Source organism: Podarcis raffonei, chromosome 10 (assembly GCF_027172205.1).
Source record: "Podarcis raffonei isolate rPodRaf1 chromosome 10, rPodRaf1.pri, whole genome shotgun sequence".
Taxonomy (NCBI): domain Eukaryota; kingdom Metazoa; phylum Chordata; class Lepidosauria; order Squamata; family Lacertidae; genus Podarcis; species Podarcis raffonei.
In genome coordinates this window covers 74,671,987-74,691,587 of record NC_070611.1, presented here as the reverse complement: position 1 = coordinate 74,691,587, position 19,601 = coordinate 74,671,987, and the positions used below count along the sequence as shown (strand labels likewise).

At 47.7% G+C, this 19,601-nt stretch overlaps 4 protein-coding genes across 10 annotated transcripts in view; all 4 read right to left on the bottom strand.

Annotated features, from left to right (window-relative positions):
* The window catches only part of LOC128421964 (oocyte zinc finger protein XlCOF6-like), a 121,370-nt gene extending 119,480 nt beyond the window's left edge, over positions 1-1,890 (bottom strand). The window contains exon 1 of the mRNA XM_053405356.1: positions 1,801-1,890. The gene's annotated coding sequence lies outside the window, so the exon portion shown is untranslated. The remainder of the gene's footprint in view (positions 1-1,800) is intronic.
* The window catches only part of LOC128421967 (zinc finger protein 624-like), a 182,106-nt gene that overhangs the window by 1,470 nt on the left and 161,035 nt on the right, over positions 1-19,601 (bottom strand). The window lies entirely within an intron of this gene.
* Positions 1-19,601, bottom strand: part of LOC128422884 (zinc finger protein 850-like) — a 127,738-nt gene that overhangs the window by 11,793 nt on the left and 96,344 nt on the right. The window lies entirely within an intron of this gene.
* On the bottom strand, positions 7,540-10,603 carry LOC128422883 (zinc finger and SCAN domain-containing protein 2-like). The gene is made up of 3 exons (XM_053407502.1): positions 10,456-10,603; positions 9,724-9,746; positions 7,540-9,625 (listed from the first exon to the last, which is right to left on the bottom strand). The coding sequence occupies exons 1-3, from the start codon at positions 10,601-10,603 to the stop codon at positions 8,759-8,761; spliced, it is 1,038 nt and encodes a 345-aa protein (XP_053263477.1). The 3' UTR covers positions 7,540-8,758.

Below are 19,601 nucleotides of genomic sequence, written 5' to 3'. Positions count from 1 at the left end.
TTAAATGGTTTCTCCCCTGTGTGAGTCTGTTGATGTTTTCTACAGTTTCTAATATCACTAAAGCTCTTTCCACACTCCATGCATTTAAATGGTTTCTCGCCTGTATGAGTCCGTTGATGTAAAGTATCCCCTCTGACTGAAGTTCTTTCCGCACTCCATACATTTAAATGGTTTCTCCCCTGTGTGAGTCTGGTGATGTAAATTGAGGTGACCACTCTGACTAAAGCTCTTTCCACACTCCATACATTTGTATGGTTTCTCTCCTGTGTGAATACGTTGATGTATATTGAGGGTTCCACTCTGACTGAAGTTCTTCCCACACTGCATGCATTTGAATGCTTTCTTGCCCATGTTAATCTGCTGATGTATTCTAAGTTTTCCAATATCAGTGAAACTCTTTCTACACTCCTTACCTTTCAATGGTTTCTCCCCTGTCGGAGGTCATTGATGTGAATTATGTGTGCTCATTCTATGAAGCATAATCCACATTTCACACATTTTAATTTCTCTTTCTAATGAAACAAAAGGTGTCCCATCTCCTGGAGTTCTGACTGTCTTCTCCATCTCCTTCTTCAGAGTGGGAGGAAAGGAAATCCTGTTTGAGTTTCAAGGAAGAGAACAAATGGAAAGAGAGCACATCAAATGCCATTAGCAGCTTTTCTTATTTCAACATCTCCTACATTCCCCCGCCTCCTACCCATGTTCCCAGTTTTGAGGAAACAAAGATGCAATGATGTCAAATGATAGTAATGCATCAGCAACCTTTCATTATCCTCAATCATCATTAATGAAGCAGCATGATCTTGGAATGCAGCCTTCTCAAATCAATTGTTTCCTCACAGGAAAGGCAGCTGCTCTCTGTCCATGAAAAGGCCCTCTCTTTCTCTGGTTCATTGTTCCTTTGGACAATTCCCATCCTCTGCGTCATAATCCTCCATCCACCACCACCCCTTTTCACCTCTAAATCTTCAGCAGTCACCTGCACAGTCCCATTGGCCTCAGAAGATCCATGTGGACCATTTTGGGAGGCCCAGGTCTACATCTTTTCCAGGGACTTTGGTCTGGGTCAGTCAGAGAACTAGTGACCAGTTTTGGTGCTTGGGGTCAGCTGAATGGGTGCTCAGGGAAGCTTCTTTTCTTGGAGATGGACCTCTGTCTACATGCCTCACATTGCATGGAGAGAGCAGGAGAAGCAGAAGGAAAGCAGCTGGCGCATGGGAATCCCAGACGGAAATACCCACCACAATGGTTCTTTATAATAATGATGTGCTGCCTGATCTCTTGCACCGTCTTCTGACACAGGACTATCCTAATCTGGCTCTGAAAAGCAGGATATTCAAGGCAAGGAGATAACTGTACTTCATGGTAGGTAGCCAGATAGTCCAGTAGCACCTTAGAGACCAACTAAGTTTGTTTTAGGTATAAGCTTTGGTGTGCATGCACACTTCTTCATATAGTGAAGGGTAGTGGGAGATGGTAGTAGGAGTACCCTTATGAGGAACAGCCCCACCCCAACCTCCCATGATATATAAGGGTCTGGTGACATCTGTTTCAGTGTATCTGAAGAAGTGTGCATGCACATGAAAGCTTATACCTAGAACAAACTTAGTTGGTCTCTAAGGTGCTACGGGAATATTTTGTAATTTTTTATTTCAACTGCGTCATACCAACACGGCTACCTACCTGGATCTAGATGTCATGGGGTGTTGGGGATAAGTAGTTCCTTGGGTGGGGGACATGTCCTGCACCTCCTGGGGTCATTTTTCCACCCTTGGTCCCCACCCTGCACTCAGCTCTCACCTGTGGCTTCCAGAAGCTGTCAGCATGCAACAGGGCTTCAAGCAACGGCTTCAACCGGCCGGCTAAACCAGGTGAGGAAAACTGATGGGTCTCAAATCCTTGGGGGGCTGTGGAATTCTGCTGCACCTGAAGTCAAGCCCTGGAGGATGGAGAGGAGGAGAACAACCGTGAATCCCACAGTCCAGAAGGCAGATTCTGCCTGTGCGGAAGAGGAAAGTGAAGGGCAGGTGGGGCACGTCCACCTGGAGGCTTGTTATCTAGTCCCAGGGTTACTCTGACATTGAATTATAGATAAATTACAGTATTGAAATGTGCCTGCTCCCACTTCCTATTCTGATATTACTCTACTCTGCTTGTCTGTTTCTTACTTGAGTGCTGTTTTGGAATGCTAAGTCAGGGTTTTACTGTGAGTTACATTTTTGCTATTTTTGGATCCTGTTATGCTTATCAGTCTTCGGCTGTGCAAAGAGGGAGTGGCTGGGGAAACCCAACCAGATGGGCAGGCTATAAATACTGCAATTATTCTTATCATCCCCCTGAGCATGGCCTTGGCTGGGGAGGGTGGGGTATAAGTAAAATTTTATTTTTATCATCATCATCATCTTGTGATTTTTTAAAGTTATTTTGGAATTCGTACTGCAATATCAGCTCACGAAATGTTATGGGTGGAGAAAATCACAGGGATGCCGTAAACGATAATCCCACCCACAAACTCTCATTCACATAGAGTCTGTAAATTTGGGAAGGTCACACACCTCACCTGTGCTAATACTGGCAGTCTTTGGCCTGTATAGGCACACCCTGTGTGTAGAGACTCCAGCCACAGGTACTGTCTATCATGAAAATGGGTCCTTTGACTGGGAAGATTCATGCAATTGCTATCATCGGATGCTGAAGGATTGTATCTCAGCTTGTCAGTCACTCTGACATTGCCTAAAAAGAATAAGAGGAACAGAAATGCTTTATAGGTGCAACTTCCATATCAATCCTGAGAGCCATTCCATGGACTCTGCACCTGTTTCTGATGACAGGTGTACATTATCCTCACCCTCAGTGAACCAAGCAGGGGAAAAGACAATAAAGATGGAAGCCTGAGAGAGAGGGAAAGGTTTCTGGCTGCTTCCTGGGTGGGATTGCGGAAACCAAGAGCCACTTCTGAGAAGGCCTCCCCCCTCCCTCTTCTTCTCAGGATTTCCTCTCTGTATATACTTTGTAACTAAGTCTGCCTTCAGGGATCCATCTGTGAACTGAATGTGTGAGTAAACTTCTTTTATATACTTTACACAAGACTGTGTTGTGTCTATTCTTTTTAAGAGGGATATAAGGGAAATTACCAGGAATCTTATATTGAGAAGCTTAAACAAGCTTGCAACAAGCTAACCACAGTGTGTTTAAAAGGGGAATGCAAAACTCTGCTAAGTTATAGAACTTGCTAGCGCAAGTTAGGAAGTATATTAAACAATATATCCTCTCCTGCCTCTCTGAACATCCCCACAAAGGGTTATTGGCCCCAGCATTGCGTATTTTTGAAGGATTGCAAAGGATTGAGATCCTAAGCTGAAAAGTATTTTTCTGAGCATACTTCCTGGTAAGCACATGGTCCTTTGTTCCATAGTGTAGTGGGGATTAAGCAACACGCCCCCAGTCCCCTAGAGTTCACAGTGACCTAAGGCAGTGAAGATCTGTTTTGTATTTTGAGATTTTTTGCTATTTTGATTTTGAAATTTTGACAGCTTTTGAAATTTTGAATATTTTCAAATTTTTCAAATTTTGATAGCTAGTGTAGCTTTTGATAGTGATGCAGGGCAAGAAATGCCTATGCTGAATGAATAAAATTTTGTGCACTGGAAGCAACATTTAATAACGCTTCTGGATGCAAAAGGCGTCTCCAGAGGGCTAGGGACAAGGTGAGAGCTGTTTCCTAGTTCTGTTGGATCTCTCAGCGGCTTTTGATACCATCGACCATAACATCCTTCTGGACCGTCTTGAGGGGCTGGGAGCTGGGGGCACTGTCATACAGTGGTTCCGCTCCTTCCTCCTGGGCCGTGTTCAGAAGGTGGTGTTGGGGGATGAGTGTTCAGAGCACTGGAACCTGACTTGTGGAGAGCCTCAGGGTTCTGTCCTCTCCCCCATGCTTTTCAACATCCACATGCAGCTGCTGGGAGAGATCATCAGAGGGTTTGGGCTGGGTGTCCATCAATATGCGGATGATACCCAGCTCTACCTCTCTTTTAAATCAGAACCAGTGAGGGCAGTGAAGGTCCTGTGTGAGTGTCTGGAGGCAGTTGGAGGATGGATGGCGGCTAATGGATTGAGGTTGAGTCCTGACAAGACAGAAGTACTGTTCTTGGGGGGAAAGGGGGCAGGATGGTGTGGAGGACTCCTTGGTCCTGAATGGGGTAACTGTGCCCCTGAAGGACCAGGTGCGCAGCCTGGGAGTCATTTTGGATTCACAGTTGTCCATGGAGGCGCAGGTCAATTCTGTGTCCAGTGCGGCTGTCTACCAGCTCCATCTGGTACGCAGGCTGAGACCCTCCCTGCCTGCAGACTGTCTCTCCAGAGTGGTGCATGCTCTGGTTATCTCCCGCTTGGGCTACTGCAATGTGCTCTCCGTGGGGCTACCTTTGAAGGTGACCCAGAAACTGCAATTAATCCAGAATGTGGCAGCTAGACTGGTGACTGGGAGTTTAAAAGGGGAATGCAAAACTCTGCTAAGTTATAGAACTTCCTAGCGCAAGTTAGATAGGATATTATTAAACAATATATCCTCTCCTGTCTCCCTGAAAATTCACACATAGACAACAGTGCCACCCGCGTCCTCCCTGATCTTTTATTAATAGACCTTCTGCAGGGTCTGAAACCACTCACGCGGGAGGAAGGGGGAACTCTGAACAAAAGAAAGACCATACATTTATAAATGTCAGAAAAGGTTGTCCACCCCACCTTTTCCCGCCCTCGTAGATCTGTCACGGAGGACATCAGAGAGGAGGTGCTGCAGCATGAGGTTACAGCTAAGGATCCTTTTTGAAAGTGGAGGGTGATAGTGACATGTTTGTTATTCATGTGTTTGCAAAGTACATGGTGCTGGTGTCTGGGCTGAACCCATTCTGTTAATGGCTGTCCCTTTTGTGATGTTGCAGGAATGGACACGCCAGAGGCAACAGCACTGGAAGCGATAATTAGAATGTTGTGCTAAGATGTTCCCAGCTTTGTGTCCGATTGGGACTGGGAGAAGTTAGTCTTTATTTGTGAAAGGTTGTTACTTTGTTTGAAGAATGGCTTATTCAGTAAAAGTGCCTTAGTCATGAATGGGTGTGTTTTTCACTGTGGAGCCAGTGGGTGGCAGTGTGGGGTGGTCTATATTGGGTCTGTCATGACAGCAACAGTTTCACTTAGTTCCAGCTATTTTGTACAAAGTTTTACAAAGTCTGTTTCAGTAGCACATTCAAAGCATGACACAGTACTATTTTATCTCAACATGACCACGTTAGAGCCAAGGCTTTACACTTTTGGGAGCATACATTTTCTTAATAACAATCACAGAAACATAACAGAGAACCGGCAGACTGGAGGAGGGCAAATGTTGTCCCTATTTTCAAAAAGGGGAAAAGAGAGGACCCAAATAATTACCGCCCAGTCAGTCTGACATCAATACCAGGGAAGATTCTGGAGCAGATCATTAAGCAAACAGTCTGTGAGCACCTAGAAAGGAATGTTGTGATCACCAATAGTCAGCATGGATTTCTGAAAAATAAGTCATGTCAGACTAACCTGATCTCGTTTTTTGACAGAATTACAAGCCTGGTAGATGAATGGAACGCAGTGGATGTAGCCTACCTTGATTTCAGCAAGGCATTTGACAAGGTGCCCCATGATATTCTTGTAAAGAAGCTGGTAAAATGCGGTCTTGACTATGCTACCACTCAGTGGATTTGTAACTGGCTGACTGACCGGACCCAAAGGGTGCTCATCAATGGTTCCTCTTCATCCTGGAGAAGAGTGACTAGTGGGGTGCCACAGGGTTCTGTCTTGGGCCCGGTCTTATTCAACATCTTTATCAACGACTTGGATGATGGACTCAAGGGCATCCTGATCAAATTTGCAGATGACACCAAACTGGGAGGGGTGGCTAACACCCCAGAGGACAGGATCACACTTCAAAACGACCTTGACAGATTAGAGAACTGGGCCAAAACAAACAAGATGAATTTTAACAGGGAGAAATGTAAAGTATTGCACTTGGGCAAAAAAAATGAGAGGCACAAATACAAGATGGGTGACACCTGGCTTGAGAGCACTACATGTGAAAAGGATCTAGAAGTCTTGGTTGACCACAAACTTGACATGAGCCAACAGTGTGACGCGGCAGCTAAAAAAGCCAATGCAATTCTGGGCTGCATCAATAGGAGTATAGCATCTAGATCAAGGGAAGTAATAGTGCCACTGTATTCTGCTCTGGTCAGACCTCACCTGGAGTACTGTGTCCAGTTCTGGGCACCACAGTTCAAGAAGGACACTGACAAACTGGAACGTGTCCAGAGGAGGGCAACCAAAATGGTCAAAGGCCTGGAAACGATGCCTTATGAGGAACGGCTAAGGGAGCTGGGCATGTTTAGCCTGGAGAAGAGGAGGTTAAGGGGTGATATGATAGCCATGTTCAAATATATAAAAGGATGTCACATAGAGGAGGGAGAAAGGTTGTTTTCTGCTGCTCCAGAGAAGTGGACACGGAGCAATGGATCCAAACTACAAGAAAGAAGATTCCACCTAAACATTAGGAAGAACTTCCTGACAGTAAGAGCTGTTCGACAGTGGAATATGCTGCCAAGGAGTGTGGTGGAGTCTCCTTCTTTGGAGGTCTTTAAGCAGAGGCTTGACAACCATATGTCAGGAGTGCTCTGATGGTGTTTCCTGCTTGGCAGGGGGTTGGACTTGATGGCCCTTGTGGTCTCTTCCAACTCTATGATTCTATGAACCCGCCCCCCCTTTCCCATATACATAAATGGGAATTCAAGTCAGGCCCTCGAGGTGGCTCTGGCAAGTGAGCCCAGCTGCACGTGGCAAGGGTGGGGAGAAATTCCTTCCTGGCCGTCACCTTTGAGTATAGGGGTCACTGCCCCTATTCCTCTAGCACAGGGGTCAGCAACCTTTTTCAGCCATGGGCCGGTCCACCGTCCCTCAGACCATGTGTGGGCCAGACTGTATTTTGAAGGGGGGGGAATGAATGAATTCCTATGCCCCACAAATAACCCAGAGATGCATTTTAAATAAAAGGACACATTCTACTCATGGAAAAACATGCTGATTCCCAGACCGTCCACAGTCCAGATTGAGAAGCTGAATGGGCCATATCCGGCCCTCGGGCCTTAGGTTGCCTACCCCTGCTCTAGCAGGAGCGATTGTGGGGCTTCCTTGCCCGCTTCCATTCAGCTCTGCCATCCTCAAATGGCAAGTCTCCTTCAGCGATTGTGGGAGCGGACAGGCTGGAAGCTGAAGCGGCTTCCCTTGGAGTAGGCTTTGCTTTGCTTTCTGTTGAACTCAATCTGTGTTTTTAATGTTCTGTTGGGTACCTGCAGCTCCTCCTTCCCCCTCTTGCAATTAGGCTTGGGGGACAATCTCCCATTAAATTACAGTATTTTAACTTTTCTTCAGAACACACAGGGGGTGGGGAGAAGTTATGGTGAAGAAGCCATGTTTGGAGATCATGAGGTGGGGTGTGTGTGACAGAGTTTGGTGCAAAAACCGTCTTGAATGTTTGAGTAGAGCAACTCCAGGGCATGAGCCAAGTAGCATCAGGGTAGGGGCCACATGTAGAGCAAGTCCCACACTGAGGTCAAAAACACACACAGAGGCAGCAGGACTTCTTCAGTAATACTTGACTGAGCTTTCAAAGCATACAGTTCTCACTGGGTCCCCAGTGAGGCACAAAACTTAGCTCCTGAGAGCAAATCCAGTTTCAGCAGAAAAAAAATACAGCACACAGGATAGCAGGAACACACACCTGCAGAGGGGAGGAAAGAGGCTGGAATGACACAGGGCAATGGATGTGTGTGTTTCGCTTCCTGTCATCTGGGAGGGAAGTCAGCAACTCGCCATCTGCAGGGGCTTCATGAAGAAAAACTTTCTGCCTCCTGCTTCCAGGCACATCCCAGATACACACACTGTGATTCACGGCGTATTGCAATATCAATTGCTTTACAAAGCACTGATCCTCATCACCAGCAATCTAGATTCCCCCTCTCTATCAAAATGAACTTTACATATAAAATTATAATCACTGTTGTGAGACATTACCTTCATTATTTCATGACTATACAGTTTTACATATAAGCACTCCATACATCTATTAGGGTTCTCCCCTTTAGATCTCCCTAGATGTTTCATAAACACTCCATTGTAACTAAAGCACTTTCTGCGATGTTTCCATCTAAACTGCTTCTCATCTTTGAGTTTGTTGTTGGTTTGTAGGGCCTCAGCTCTTAAAGTTATTCCTGACCGTGAAGAAGAAGAAGAAAAGTTTGGATTTGATATCCCGCTTTATCACTACCCGAAGGAGTCTCAAAGCGGCTAACATTCTCCTTTCCCTTCCTCCCCCACAACAAACACTCTGTGAGGTGAGTGGGGCTGAGAGACTTCAAAGAAGTGTGACTGGCCCAAGGTCACCCAGCAGCTGCATGTGGAGGAGCGGAGACGCAAACCTGGTTCCCCATATTAGGAGTCTACAGCTCTTAACCACTACACCACACTGGCTCTGTTGATGTAGGACTTCCAATAGGACTGAACCTCTACCCTTAAAGTTCTTCTTGACATTTATGTGGTTTGTCTCTTGTGTGAGTTTGTTGACGTAAATAAAGGGTTTCACTCTGACTGAAGCCATAAGTGCTTTCCCCCCTCTGTATCTGTAGATGTCTTCCTCTAAGATTTTCACTCTTACTGAAACTTTTCCGCACTCCATTCATTAAAATGATCTCTCCCCTGTATGCGTCCGTTGATGTATATTGAGGTGTCCACTCTGACTGAAGCTCTTTCCGCACTCCATACATTTATATGGTTTCTCCCCTGTGTGAGTCCGTTGATGTGTTCTAAGGTGTGCAGTTTGACTGAAGCTCTTTCCGCACTCCATGCATTTAAATGGTTTCTCTCCTGTGTGAGTCCGTTGGTGTGTTCTAAGGTTTGCATTGAAACTGAAGCTTTTCCCACACACTATACATTTAAATGGCTTCTCCCCAGTGTGAGTCTGTTGATGTATTCTAAGCTTTCCAATCTGACTGAAGCTCTTTCCACACTCCATACATTCACATGGTTTCTCCCCTGTGTGAGTCCGTTGATGTGTTCTAAGGTTTCCAAACTGACTGAAGCTCTTTCCGCACTCCATACATTTAAATGGTTTCTCCCCTGTGTGTGTTCGTCGATGTAAATGGAGTCTTGAACTGTCACTGAAGCTCTTTCCGCACTCCATACATTTGAATGGTTTCTCCCCTGTGTGAATCCGTTGATGTGTTCTAAGGTGTGCACTCTGACTGAAATACTTTCCACAATCCATGCATTTAAATCGTTTTTTACTTATGTGAGTCTCTTCATGTGTTCTAAGGGTTCCACTAAATCTGAAATTCTTTCCACACTCCATACATTTATATGGTTTTTCACCCGTGTGAGTCCGTTGGTGTAATTTAAGGTTTCCAATCTGACTGAAGCTCTTTCCACACTCCATGCATTTGAATGGTTTTTCTCCTGTGTGAGTCCGTTGATGTGTTCTAAGGTGCGCAATTTGACTGAAGGTCTTTCCACACTCCGTACATTTATATGGTTTCTCCCCTGTGTGAGTCTGTTGATGTCTTCTAAGGTTTCCATTGAAACTGAAGCTCCTTCCACACTCCATACATTCAAATGGTTTTTCTCCTGTGTGAGTCCAATGGTGTTTACTGAGCTGTCCACTGTGCTTGAAGCTTTTTCCACACTCCAGGCATTTAAATGGTTTCTCTCCTGTGTGAGTCTGTTGATGTGTTCTAAGTTTACCATTGTCACCAAAGCTCTTTCCGCACTCCAAACATTTAAATGGTTTCTCTCCTGTGTGAGTCCGTTTGTGTCTTCTAAGGTTTCCATTACCACTAAAGCTCTTTCCGCACTCCATACATATAAATGGTTTCTCCCCTGTGTGAGTCCGTTGATGTATATTGAGGTGTCCACTGTGACTGAAGCTCTTTCCACACTCCATACATTTATATGGTTTCTCCCCTGTGTGAGTCCGTTGATGTCTTCTAAGTGTTCCATTATCACTAAAGCTCTTTCCGCACTCCATGCATTTAAATGGTTTCTCCCCTGTGTGAATCCATTGATGTCTTTTAAGGGTTGCATTGAAACTGAAGCTCCTTCCGCAAATCATGCATTTAAATGGTTTCTCCCCTGTGTGAGTCTGTTGATGTGTTCTAAGGTTTCCATTGAAACTGAAGCTCCTTCCACACTCCATACATTCAAATGGTTTTTCTCCTGTGTGAGTCCAATGGTGTTTATTGAGCTGTCCACTCTGACTGAAGCTCTTTCCACACTCCATGCATTTAAAATGTTGTTCCCCTGCGTGCGTCTGTTCATGTTTTCTAAGGTTTCCATTCTGACTGAAGCTCTTTCCACACTCCATACATTTAAAAGGTTTCTCACCTGTATGTGTCCGTTGATGTAAATTTAAGTGTCCCCTCTGACTGAAGTTCTTTCCACACTCTGTGCATTGAAATCGTTTCTTGCCCATGTGAGTCCGTTGATGTGTTCTAAGTTTTCCACTGTCAGTGAAACTTTTTCCACACTCCATACCTCTAAATGGTTTCTCCCCTGTTTGAGTTCATTGATGTGAGATATGTGTGCTCATTCAGTGAAGCATATTCCATATTTCACACATTTTAATGGCTATTCCTAATGAAACAGAATGTTCCCCATCTCCCAGAATTCTGACTGTCTTCTGTATCACCTTCTTCAGAATGGGCGGAAAGGAAATCCTATTTTGGTTTCAAGGAAGAGAACAAAGGGAAAGAGAGCACATCAAACGCCATTAGCAGCTTTTCTTATTTCAACATTTCCTATATTCCCCTGCCTCCTACCCATGTTCCCAGTTTTTATGAAATGAAGATGCAATGATGTCAAATGATAGTAATGCATCAGCAACCTTTTGTAATCCTCAATCATCATTAATAAAGCAGCATGATCTTGGAATACAGCCTTTCCAAATCAATTGTTTCCTCACAGGAAATACAGCTGCTCTCTGTCCAAGAAACAGTCCTCTCTTTCTCTGGTTCATGATTCCTTTGGACATTCCCCATCCTCTGCATCATAATCCTCCATCCACCCCTGTCTCTTAATGAATCACCTGCACAGTCCCATTGGCCTCAGGAGGTGATGACCTTATATCCATTGATGCCATCAAAGCAAATAAAGATTGGTGGATCCCACTTTTAGCAGCACTTTACACGCATATAAACAAAACAGCAAAATTTCCCTCAAGCTGGAGCTCTGCGTTGATTGTATTAATACATAAGAAAGGCCCACGTACAGAGCCGAGCAACTTTAGGCCAATCAGCTTGCTAAACGTCATTGGGAAGATTTACTCGGGGTACCTGCTAAACAAACTATCGAAATGGATGGAGGACGACAATATCATTGCCGATGAACAGGCGGGTTTTCGCCCTGGAAGATCTACCACAGACCAAATATTAACCTTGAATCACCTGGCGGAAAAGTATGCCGGCAAAGCCCCAAAGGTTCTTCATGTGGCTTTTATTGACCTTAAGCAGGCATTTGATCGAATCTCTAGAAAGCAGCTATGGACAAAACTGGCTGCTACAAAGATCGATCGTCGTCTCCTTCATCTGATTATCAGCCTCCATACAAACACCTTTCTGAGAAAGGCCTAGTCTCCAACCCTGTTACCACCACTAGAGGGGTAAGACAGGGTTGTCTATTGGCCCCAGCATTGTTTAGCTTTTACATTAACTCACTGGTGACTCACATGGCCAATGATGCTTTTCACCCCCCCCCCAAATTAGCAGGCCGATCTCTGAATGTTCTTCTGTATGCGGATGACGCCGCACTTCTTGCCAGATCCCCTATTGGACTGAGGAGAATGTTGCAAGCTCTACATGAATACTGTGATCAGCATGAGCTCCAACCCAACTATGCTAAGACCAAGATCATGGTCTTCTCTGCCCGACCGAGACTCCATCGATGGCCGATGAACGGGACCCCCCTAGAGCAGGTTAACTGCTTTAAATATCTGGGACAAGTAATACGGTCAAATAGGTCTTTTCAGGCCCATAGAGACTATATAACAACTAATGCTTCTAAAGCAGCCACCCAGATTAGATCTCTATATGCTAAGAATCAGGCTCAATCAGTGAAGATAGCTTTGAGACTCTTTCAAATGAAAGTCCTCCCCCTTCTTTTGGTGGGCATCTCTTTAGGCTCCCGTAGGGATTTTTTGAAACTGGATTCTATCCAAACGCGATTCCTTAGAGCCATCCTTAGGATTCCCCCCTCGGTAGCGGGTGCGGTTATGAGATTAGAGGTCGGCTGGCAAGCTCTACGGTATGTGGCCTTGAAGACGAAGCTCTGGCTATGGCTCAAGCTTTGTTTTAAACCAGTGGGTATTGCCCCCTTGATATTGAGGGACGATTTCCAATCATCGTGGGAAAGGGAGGTCACTAACGAGGTTCAATCCTGCAGATTGTCTCACCTTTACTTTGAGTCTATGACGTACAATCAAGCTAGAGCTGTGATCTCCCGGAGATTGAGTGACATTGCCAGACAAGAGGACATAGCCCAGGTAAAACCAGGGATGTTTCTAGGGGACCAAATTTATCGGACCATACCAGCCCCCTACCTTGCAGAAATCCACTATGTGGAATACCGCAGACTTCTTACAGCGGCTAGATTAAATGTCCTTGACTCTGCGATATTGTGGGGAAGGTACAGGGGAGTACCATACGCCCAGAGAACCTGTCATTGTGCCATGGGTGTGGTTGAGTCCACTGAACACATTCTCTTGACTTGCCCTTCTTATGCAGAGCTCAGACAAAATTTTATAGACCCACTCCTATGTCAATTTAGCTTCCTACCCGGAGAAAACCAGGTTTTACACTTGCTGAATAATGTCACTAGAGCTATACCTTCCTTGGTGGCCAAATTTCTTTTTTTAGCTTTTAAGCGTCGCAAGACTATAATTGACTGTATTGATATGGGGCTATCTGTTTAGCCCATTTTAGTGTTGGCTAAGTTCTAAAATCTTCCTGGATGTTTTAACTGTGTATTGACAAATGTACTTTTTTCTGACTGACGGTCAAATAAAAGGTTGATGATGATGATAATCCTCCATCCACCCCTGTCTCTTAATGAATCACCTGCACAGTCCCATTGGCCTCAGGAGGTCCAAGTGGACTTTATGTGAGACCAAGGTCTACATCTTCTCCAGGGACTGTGGTCTGGGTCAGTCAGAGAACTAGTGACCAGGCTTGGTGCTTGGGGTCAGCTGAATGGGTGCTCAGGGAAGCTCCTGTTCTTGGAGATGGACCACCATCTACACGCCTTGCATTGCATGGAGAGAGCAGGAGAAGCAGAAAGAAAGCAGCTGGCAAATTGGAAACACCCCACCCCAATGGTTCTTTATAATGTTGATGTCCTGCCTGATCTCGTGCCCCTCTGCTGATACAGAACTATCCTAATCTGGCACTGACAAAGCTGGATATTCAAGGCAAAGGGATAACTGTACTTAGTGGAAACTTCAGCCTTGAATATATGGTATTGATTCATTGATGCGCTGAAGTTGTGTTATCTCTGGAGACAAGAATTTATTCCTGATTTGTCTTAAGTATCATAATTATACAATGTCTTGGGGTGTTAGAGGAGCGGCGGTACCTTTGGTGGGGGAAATGTCATGCACCTTATGGGGTAATCTATCCACCACTGGTCCCCACACTGCACTCAGCTCTCACCTGTGGCTTCCAGAAGCTGTCAGCATGCAACAGGGGCCCACAATCCCAGGAACAGCTTCAACTGGCCGGCTAAACCAGGTGAGGATATCTGCTGGGTCTCAAATCCTTGGTGGGTTAGGGAATTCTGCTGCAGGTGAAGGCAGGCCCTGATGGATGGAGAGGATGAGAACAACAGTGAATCCCACAGTCAAGAAGGCAGATTCTTCCCATCCTGCAGAGGAAAGGGAAGGGAGCCCATAGAGAAGGAAAGCTCTGATCCTAAACTTTGCTGCCTCATGACTTATCTTCAGGAGAAGAAAATGCTATGGAGGAAAACCTACACAAATCTTGAGTGGAGTCTCTAAGATGCTTGGATAGTGCCCTGCACACCTTCTTCATTCAACTCCTGCAGCCAAGCTGGTGCCAAACATACTGCTCTGCTTTCCTTGGGACCATATCAGCCAGGCTTAGAAGGGGGTCTAGTTGTCTAGGCAGCCCAGGACCCCCAAACACACTGCCCAGGCTTCCATTGCTGCTAACACAGAAGTTTCAGGTGGAGAGATGAGCTCAGACCTGTGTATCAAAGTCTCTCCGATGTGGAACAAGGAAAACAGAAGTGCATCATACGTCACTGTAAGAGTATTTGAAAAGACAAAGTATCTGGTGGCCCCTTGAAAGCTAATAAAAGTATTGTGGCTGAAGCTTTTGGAGGTGCAGGACCAGGAAAGCTCCTGCCACCCTGATCCTTCCAATGGGGACTCAGGCCTCATCATGGGACTTGAACTGCCCTGGCTGATTATCTCCAATGGGATAGATATTGAGAGGAAAGCTGTTTCCTGGTTCTGCTGGATCTCTCAGTGGATTTGGAGACCTTTGGCCATGGTATCCTCCTGGGCCATGTCCAGAAAGTGGTGTTAGGTGATGAGTGTTCTGAGCCCTGGGTGCTCCCTTGTGGGGCGCCTCAGAACTCCATCCTCTCCCCCATGCTTTTAAATATTTATACAAAGCTGCTGGGAGAGATCATCAGGGGTTTGGATTGGGTGTTCACCAGTATGTGGGTGATACCCAGCTCTTCCTCTCTTTAAAATTGGAACCAGTGAAGGCAGCGAATGCTCTGTGTTGGTGCCTGGAGGTGATTTGAGGATGGGTGGCAGCTAACAGATTGAGGTTGAATCCTGACAAGACAGAAGTACTGTCCCTGGATGACAGTCAGATGTGGAGGATTCCCTGGTCCTGAATGGGGTAACTGTGGCCCTAAAGGACCAGGTGCACAGCCTGGGGGGCATTTTGGACTCACAGCTGTCCATGGAGGCGCAGGTCAGTTCTGTGTCCAGGGCAGCTGTCTGCCAGCTCCATCTGGTATACCGGATGAGACCCTCCCTGCCCTCGGACTGTCTCACCAGAGTGGTGCATGCTCTGGTTATCTCCAGTTTGGACTACTGCCATGTGTTCTACATGGGGCTACCTTTGAAGGTGACTCAGAAACTGCAACTAATCCAGAATGTGGCAGCTGGACTAGTAACTGGGAGCAGCCATGGAAGCCACATAACACTGGTCCTAAAGGATCTTCCCTGGCTCCCAGCGCATTTTCAAGCACAATACAAACTGTTGGTGCTGACCTTTAAAGTGTCATACTTGCATTTTTCAGGCATAGAAAAGCATTGATCTAATGTAGAGAGATCAATCATTCCTGGTCTGGTTTTACTCTGTGTGATTCAAAGCTGGTGTTTTCTCCAGCTGGAACATTTTAGCTGATAAGGGAGTTTCCTTTCTGCTGAGAGCAGGTGGTGGGATCAGTTGTAATGAGGTGTACATTATCCGCATCCTCAATGCACCAGGCAGTGGAAAAGACACTTAAAGATGGAAGCCTGAGAGAGAGGAAAAGGTTTCTGGCTGCTTCCTGGGTGGGATTGCGGAAACAAAGAGCCGCTTCTGAGAAGGCCTCCCCCCTCCTCTCTTCCTGGACAGGGCAGGGGCTTATGGGGGCTTATGGGGTGGGAAGAGGATGGAGCTTGCAGGAAGGAAGGGGTGGGGGGGACACGACTCCCCACTTTTCAGGGATCCCTCTCTGGTCGCCTTGAAGGGGTGGCCGATTCCTGGGAGGGAGGGAGAAGCCAAGGCGGCCCCTCTGGAGAATCCCTGCAGGCGCCACCATGGAGAAGTCTCCCCAAAGACTGGTCTTCCTCCCCCCCCCAATGCTGCCCTTCCCTGCCCCAAGGATGCTCCCCTCCCCACTTCCTCGACTCCCTCCCTCTGTCCCAGAGTCTCCCCTGCACCCAGAGCCCCCCCCTTGGCGCCTTATATGGTTAGGGTCATGTCTGCCGCTGCCAAGGCGCCTAAGTGGCCAAGGAAAGCCCCCTTCGCAGCACGCGCGCAGGGATCCAGGCCCTTCTGATGGGGCCCACGAAAGGCGCTCTGGGGAGCTGGCGGGGGTCTCTGGGTCCTTTTCTCCCCTCTCCTCCCCCGGGAGCCCTTTACCTCTTTGTCCTCGCTCCCGAGTCTCATTTCTTTCCTGCAACATCCACGGGGGGCGGGGATCCTCCTCTTCCCATCCTCCTCCCCTTTCCGAAAGCGCGCGCCCCTAGAGCTACGGTCAGAGCAGCAATCCGGCGCAGAAGCTCCACTTGCGGGAGAAGCAGGCAGTTTGGGAGGGGGGCTCTCTCCGCTCATTTCGGAGACAGAAGCCGGATTGCGGGGAGGAGGAGGAGGAAGAGGTGCAGCGCATGGTGGAGGGATTTGGGGTTGTGGGCGCGGGGTGAGAGGAGGATGTACCGGGAAGGGAGGAATTGAGGGGGACGAAGGAGAGGAAGGTTTCCCCCCTCCCTTCTTCCTTATGGGGATGAGGAGAGCGGGGGAGGGGCTGATCCCGGCAATTCAGCTGCAAAGTGGGGTCCCCCCCTACAATGTTTACATTGCAAAATCCTTCCCTCCCCTCGCCCCACGCCATGATCTTAGATCCTTTCCATGTTTTAGGTATTGGTGCACATTGAGCAGCGGGTTGGGCTCTGTGACTCCTGTGTTACGGGAAAAATGGGGCTTGGGCTATTGCACACACGCCCCCCCCCGACACCCAGGTAAAATTCATCCCTTGTGTCTCCGTCAGAGGTAACAAAATGAGGCCAGGAAGAAAGCAAGGCAGCTGTTGATCTGTTTGCGCGCAGAGCTCCCCCCCCCCCTATGCGAGGAGTGAAGCAGCCCAGAAGTAAAGCGCGTTGCAATTTGTACACCCTCAGAAAGTAGCTCCCCCCCGTCACAGAGAGAGCACCCCAAAAACATCCCCGGCTGCGTCACAAAATGCGTTGTACCGGGAAATCAGATCAGACTCCGAGTTCATGTTTGGGCAACATGACAAGTCTGTCTGTCAATCGGGATGCCTGAGGATTCCTGCTCCCTGCCTTTTCCTGGCCAGCCTGAGAGATCATTGGAAAGGGCGGATTTCTTGACTCCAGAAACCATCATGGCAGACCCGTTTCATTCAGGCATAGAGATCTGCTCTTTGGACCAGCCTGCTTGGATCATGTGGATCATCAGTGGATCATATGGATCATCACTGGATCATCCATGATGTCATACCCATCTCACGGAGGGGGGCTCAGGAAGAATCTCCTGCCACGTGACTGGGGGAATCTGGAGGCTGACTGGGGTCAGACAGGGCTGCTGTTTTGCTCTCCTTCCTATTTCAGCTCAGGTTTTCCTGGCAGAAGTTACATCTCATCAAGAAATGGGTGGATTCATTGAGGAAACGGGGCTAAGCGAAAGCATCCGTTGAAAAGAGGCAAACGTGTATACTTTGTTACCACCCAGTGAGTTGTGTTGCAAAGGCCATTTGCAGAAAGGCTCCTATTGTATCACCTGCGGCTACATGTTTTGATCTTTTTGCGGAAATGTTTTCCTCGGGCTGAGACCATTTGGGGCTTTCAAGGTCAGCACCAACACTTTGAATGGTGCTCGGAAACGGACCGGGAGCCAGTGAAGATTTCTTAGGACCCGTGTTCAGGGTCCAGCTGTTAGGGGGCCTTTCAGCTGCTGTCCAAAACTGAAGGTATCCTTTGCCGGAAGTAATCCATAAACCTCTCCTGCTCCGCCTTCTCGGGATGCCATTGGTGCGCGATGCTCCTGCTCTCGGGAGAGGGAGAGGCGTGAGTTGGGTGAGCTCGGCTTGCCAAGGGTTAAACGGAAACGAGCTGGATTCCTAGACAGGAAAGTAAGACGGGGGGGGGGCAGGGTCCTCCAGAGCGAAAGCCCAATCCCCCCCTTTCCTGCAAGAAGTCGGGCGTGTGGGGGTCCCCTTGGTTCGGCTCTGCAGAGGCTGCCTGGGGGGGGGCGCCTGCTGGGATTTGGTGAGTCTCCTCTCTCCCAGGATAGGGCCCATGGGGAGAGCGGGGGTCCCAGCGCTGCATGGCGAGAGGGGGGCAAGTCAGGGCGCGGAGGGTCGCAGGAGGGCGGCAGCTCTGCTCTTCCTTTGCATGGATGCGCTGCTGGCCCCTTGGGGAGGGGTCTCGGGGAAATGCATGCAAATAAACCCCATTCAGATGTATGGATCAGTCCCCTTTTACAACAGAGGTTGTCCGCAGATGGAAACATTCAGACATGAAATATACCCTGGTCCCTAAAACCTCACCTGTGCAAGGAAGGAAGGAAGGAAGGAAGGAAGGAAGGAAGGAAGGAAGGAAGGGGGGCAGAGAAGAGAAAGCGCTTCCTCTTGCAGGGCAGAGTAAAACCTGTGGAACTCCCTCCCACAAGAGCCAGGGAGGCCACCAATAAAGGTGGCGTTAAAAGAGAAGGAGACCAATCCGTGGAGGAGGAGGAGGAGAGGGCGATGGGGGGGTTCCTCTGCTCTATGGGGCAGCCCTATGGCCTGATCCTGCAGGGCCCATTTTCTCCTCCAGTGCTTAGTTCCTCCAGATGCAAGCGTGGCCTCTGAAATTGCTGGGGGTTGGACTAGATGATCCTTGGGGTGCCATCCACCTCTATAGTTCCATGAAAGCACCACTGGAGGTCTCACAAGCCAAGGCATTGAGAGCAGGAGAGGTCATGCTGGAAAGGAAACAATCATTGCAACCGTTTTTAAAACAGGAATCCAACGTGTTTGTTGTGGGTGGGCTCAGTGGGGAGGGGTAGACCCATGGATGCCGCCTTGATCTCCTTGGACAAAGAGGTGGGAGAGAAATGCCATTCATAAAGAGAGGCAGCCCAGCCAATCATCTGGCTGCTGCATTTTGGGCCAGTTCCCGAGTCACCTTCAAGGGCAGTTCCACACTGAGAGCGTTGCAACCATCCCATCTGGTGCAGAGCAGGGAGGACCAGGGCCATGTCCTCTCTTTCCCAAAAGGTCTGTGGGGTGGGGAATTAGCCTGAGCTGGACATGGGCCTCAAGTGACCATGATGGACCCAGGAGTGCCCTCAAGTATTCATGACTGGGGAGGGGGCATGTTAAGCAATGTAACATCATCATCATCATTATTGTTAGTTCCCTGCCCATCACCTGAATTTCCAAGAGCAGATTGCTAAATATAAAAAACAGCAATAAAAACAGTTGAAAACACATTACACTCATAGAAAGGCGGGTCCCACTTTATCTTCTTTTGAGTGCTGTCCTTTGACCCCACCCACATGTCATTTGGCCTCACCCACTTGGCCCTCAGGAGTTAGCCAGATAAGGGAATAAATGGGCCCTGAAGTGGGGTTGGGCAGGAGAGCAACTCTTGAGGAACCCTGAGTTAGGACCCCCACTATAACCCAATGCTCAGATAACACTCAGTACAAATGACTCACTTGTCAATCACAGTTCTGGCTTCATTCCTTGATTGAAAACTCTGAAAGGCAGGAGCAACCAGGCTGATTCATCTC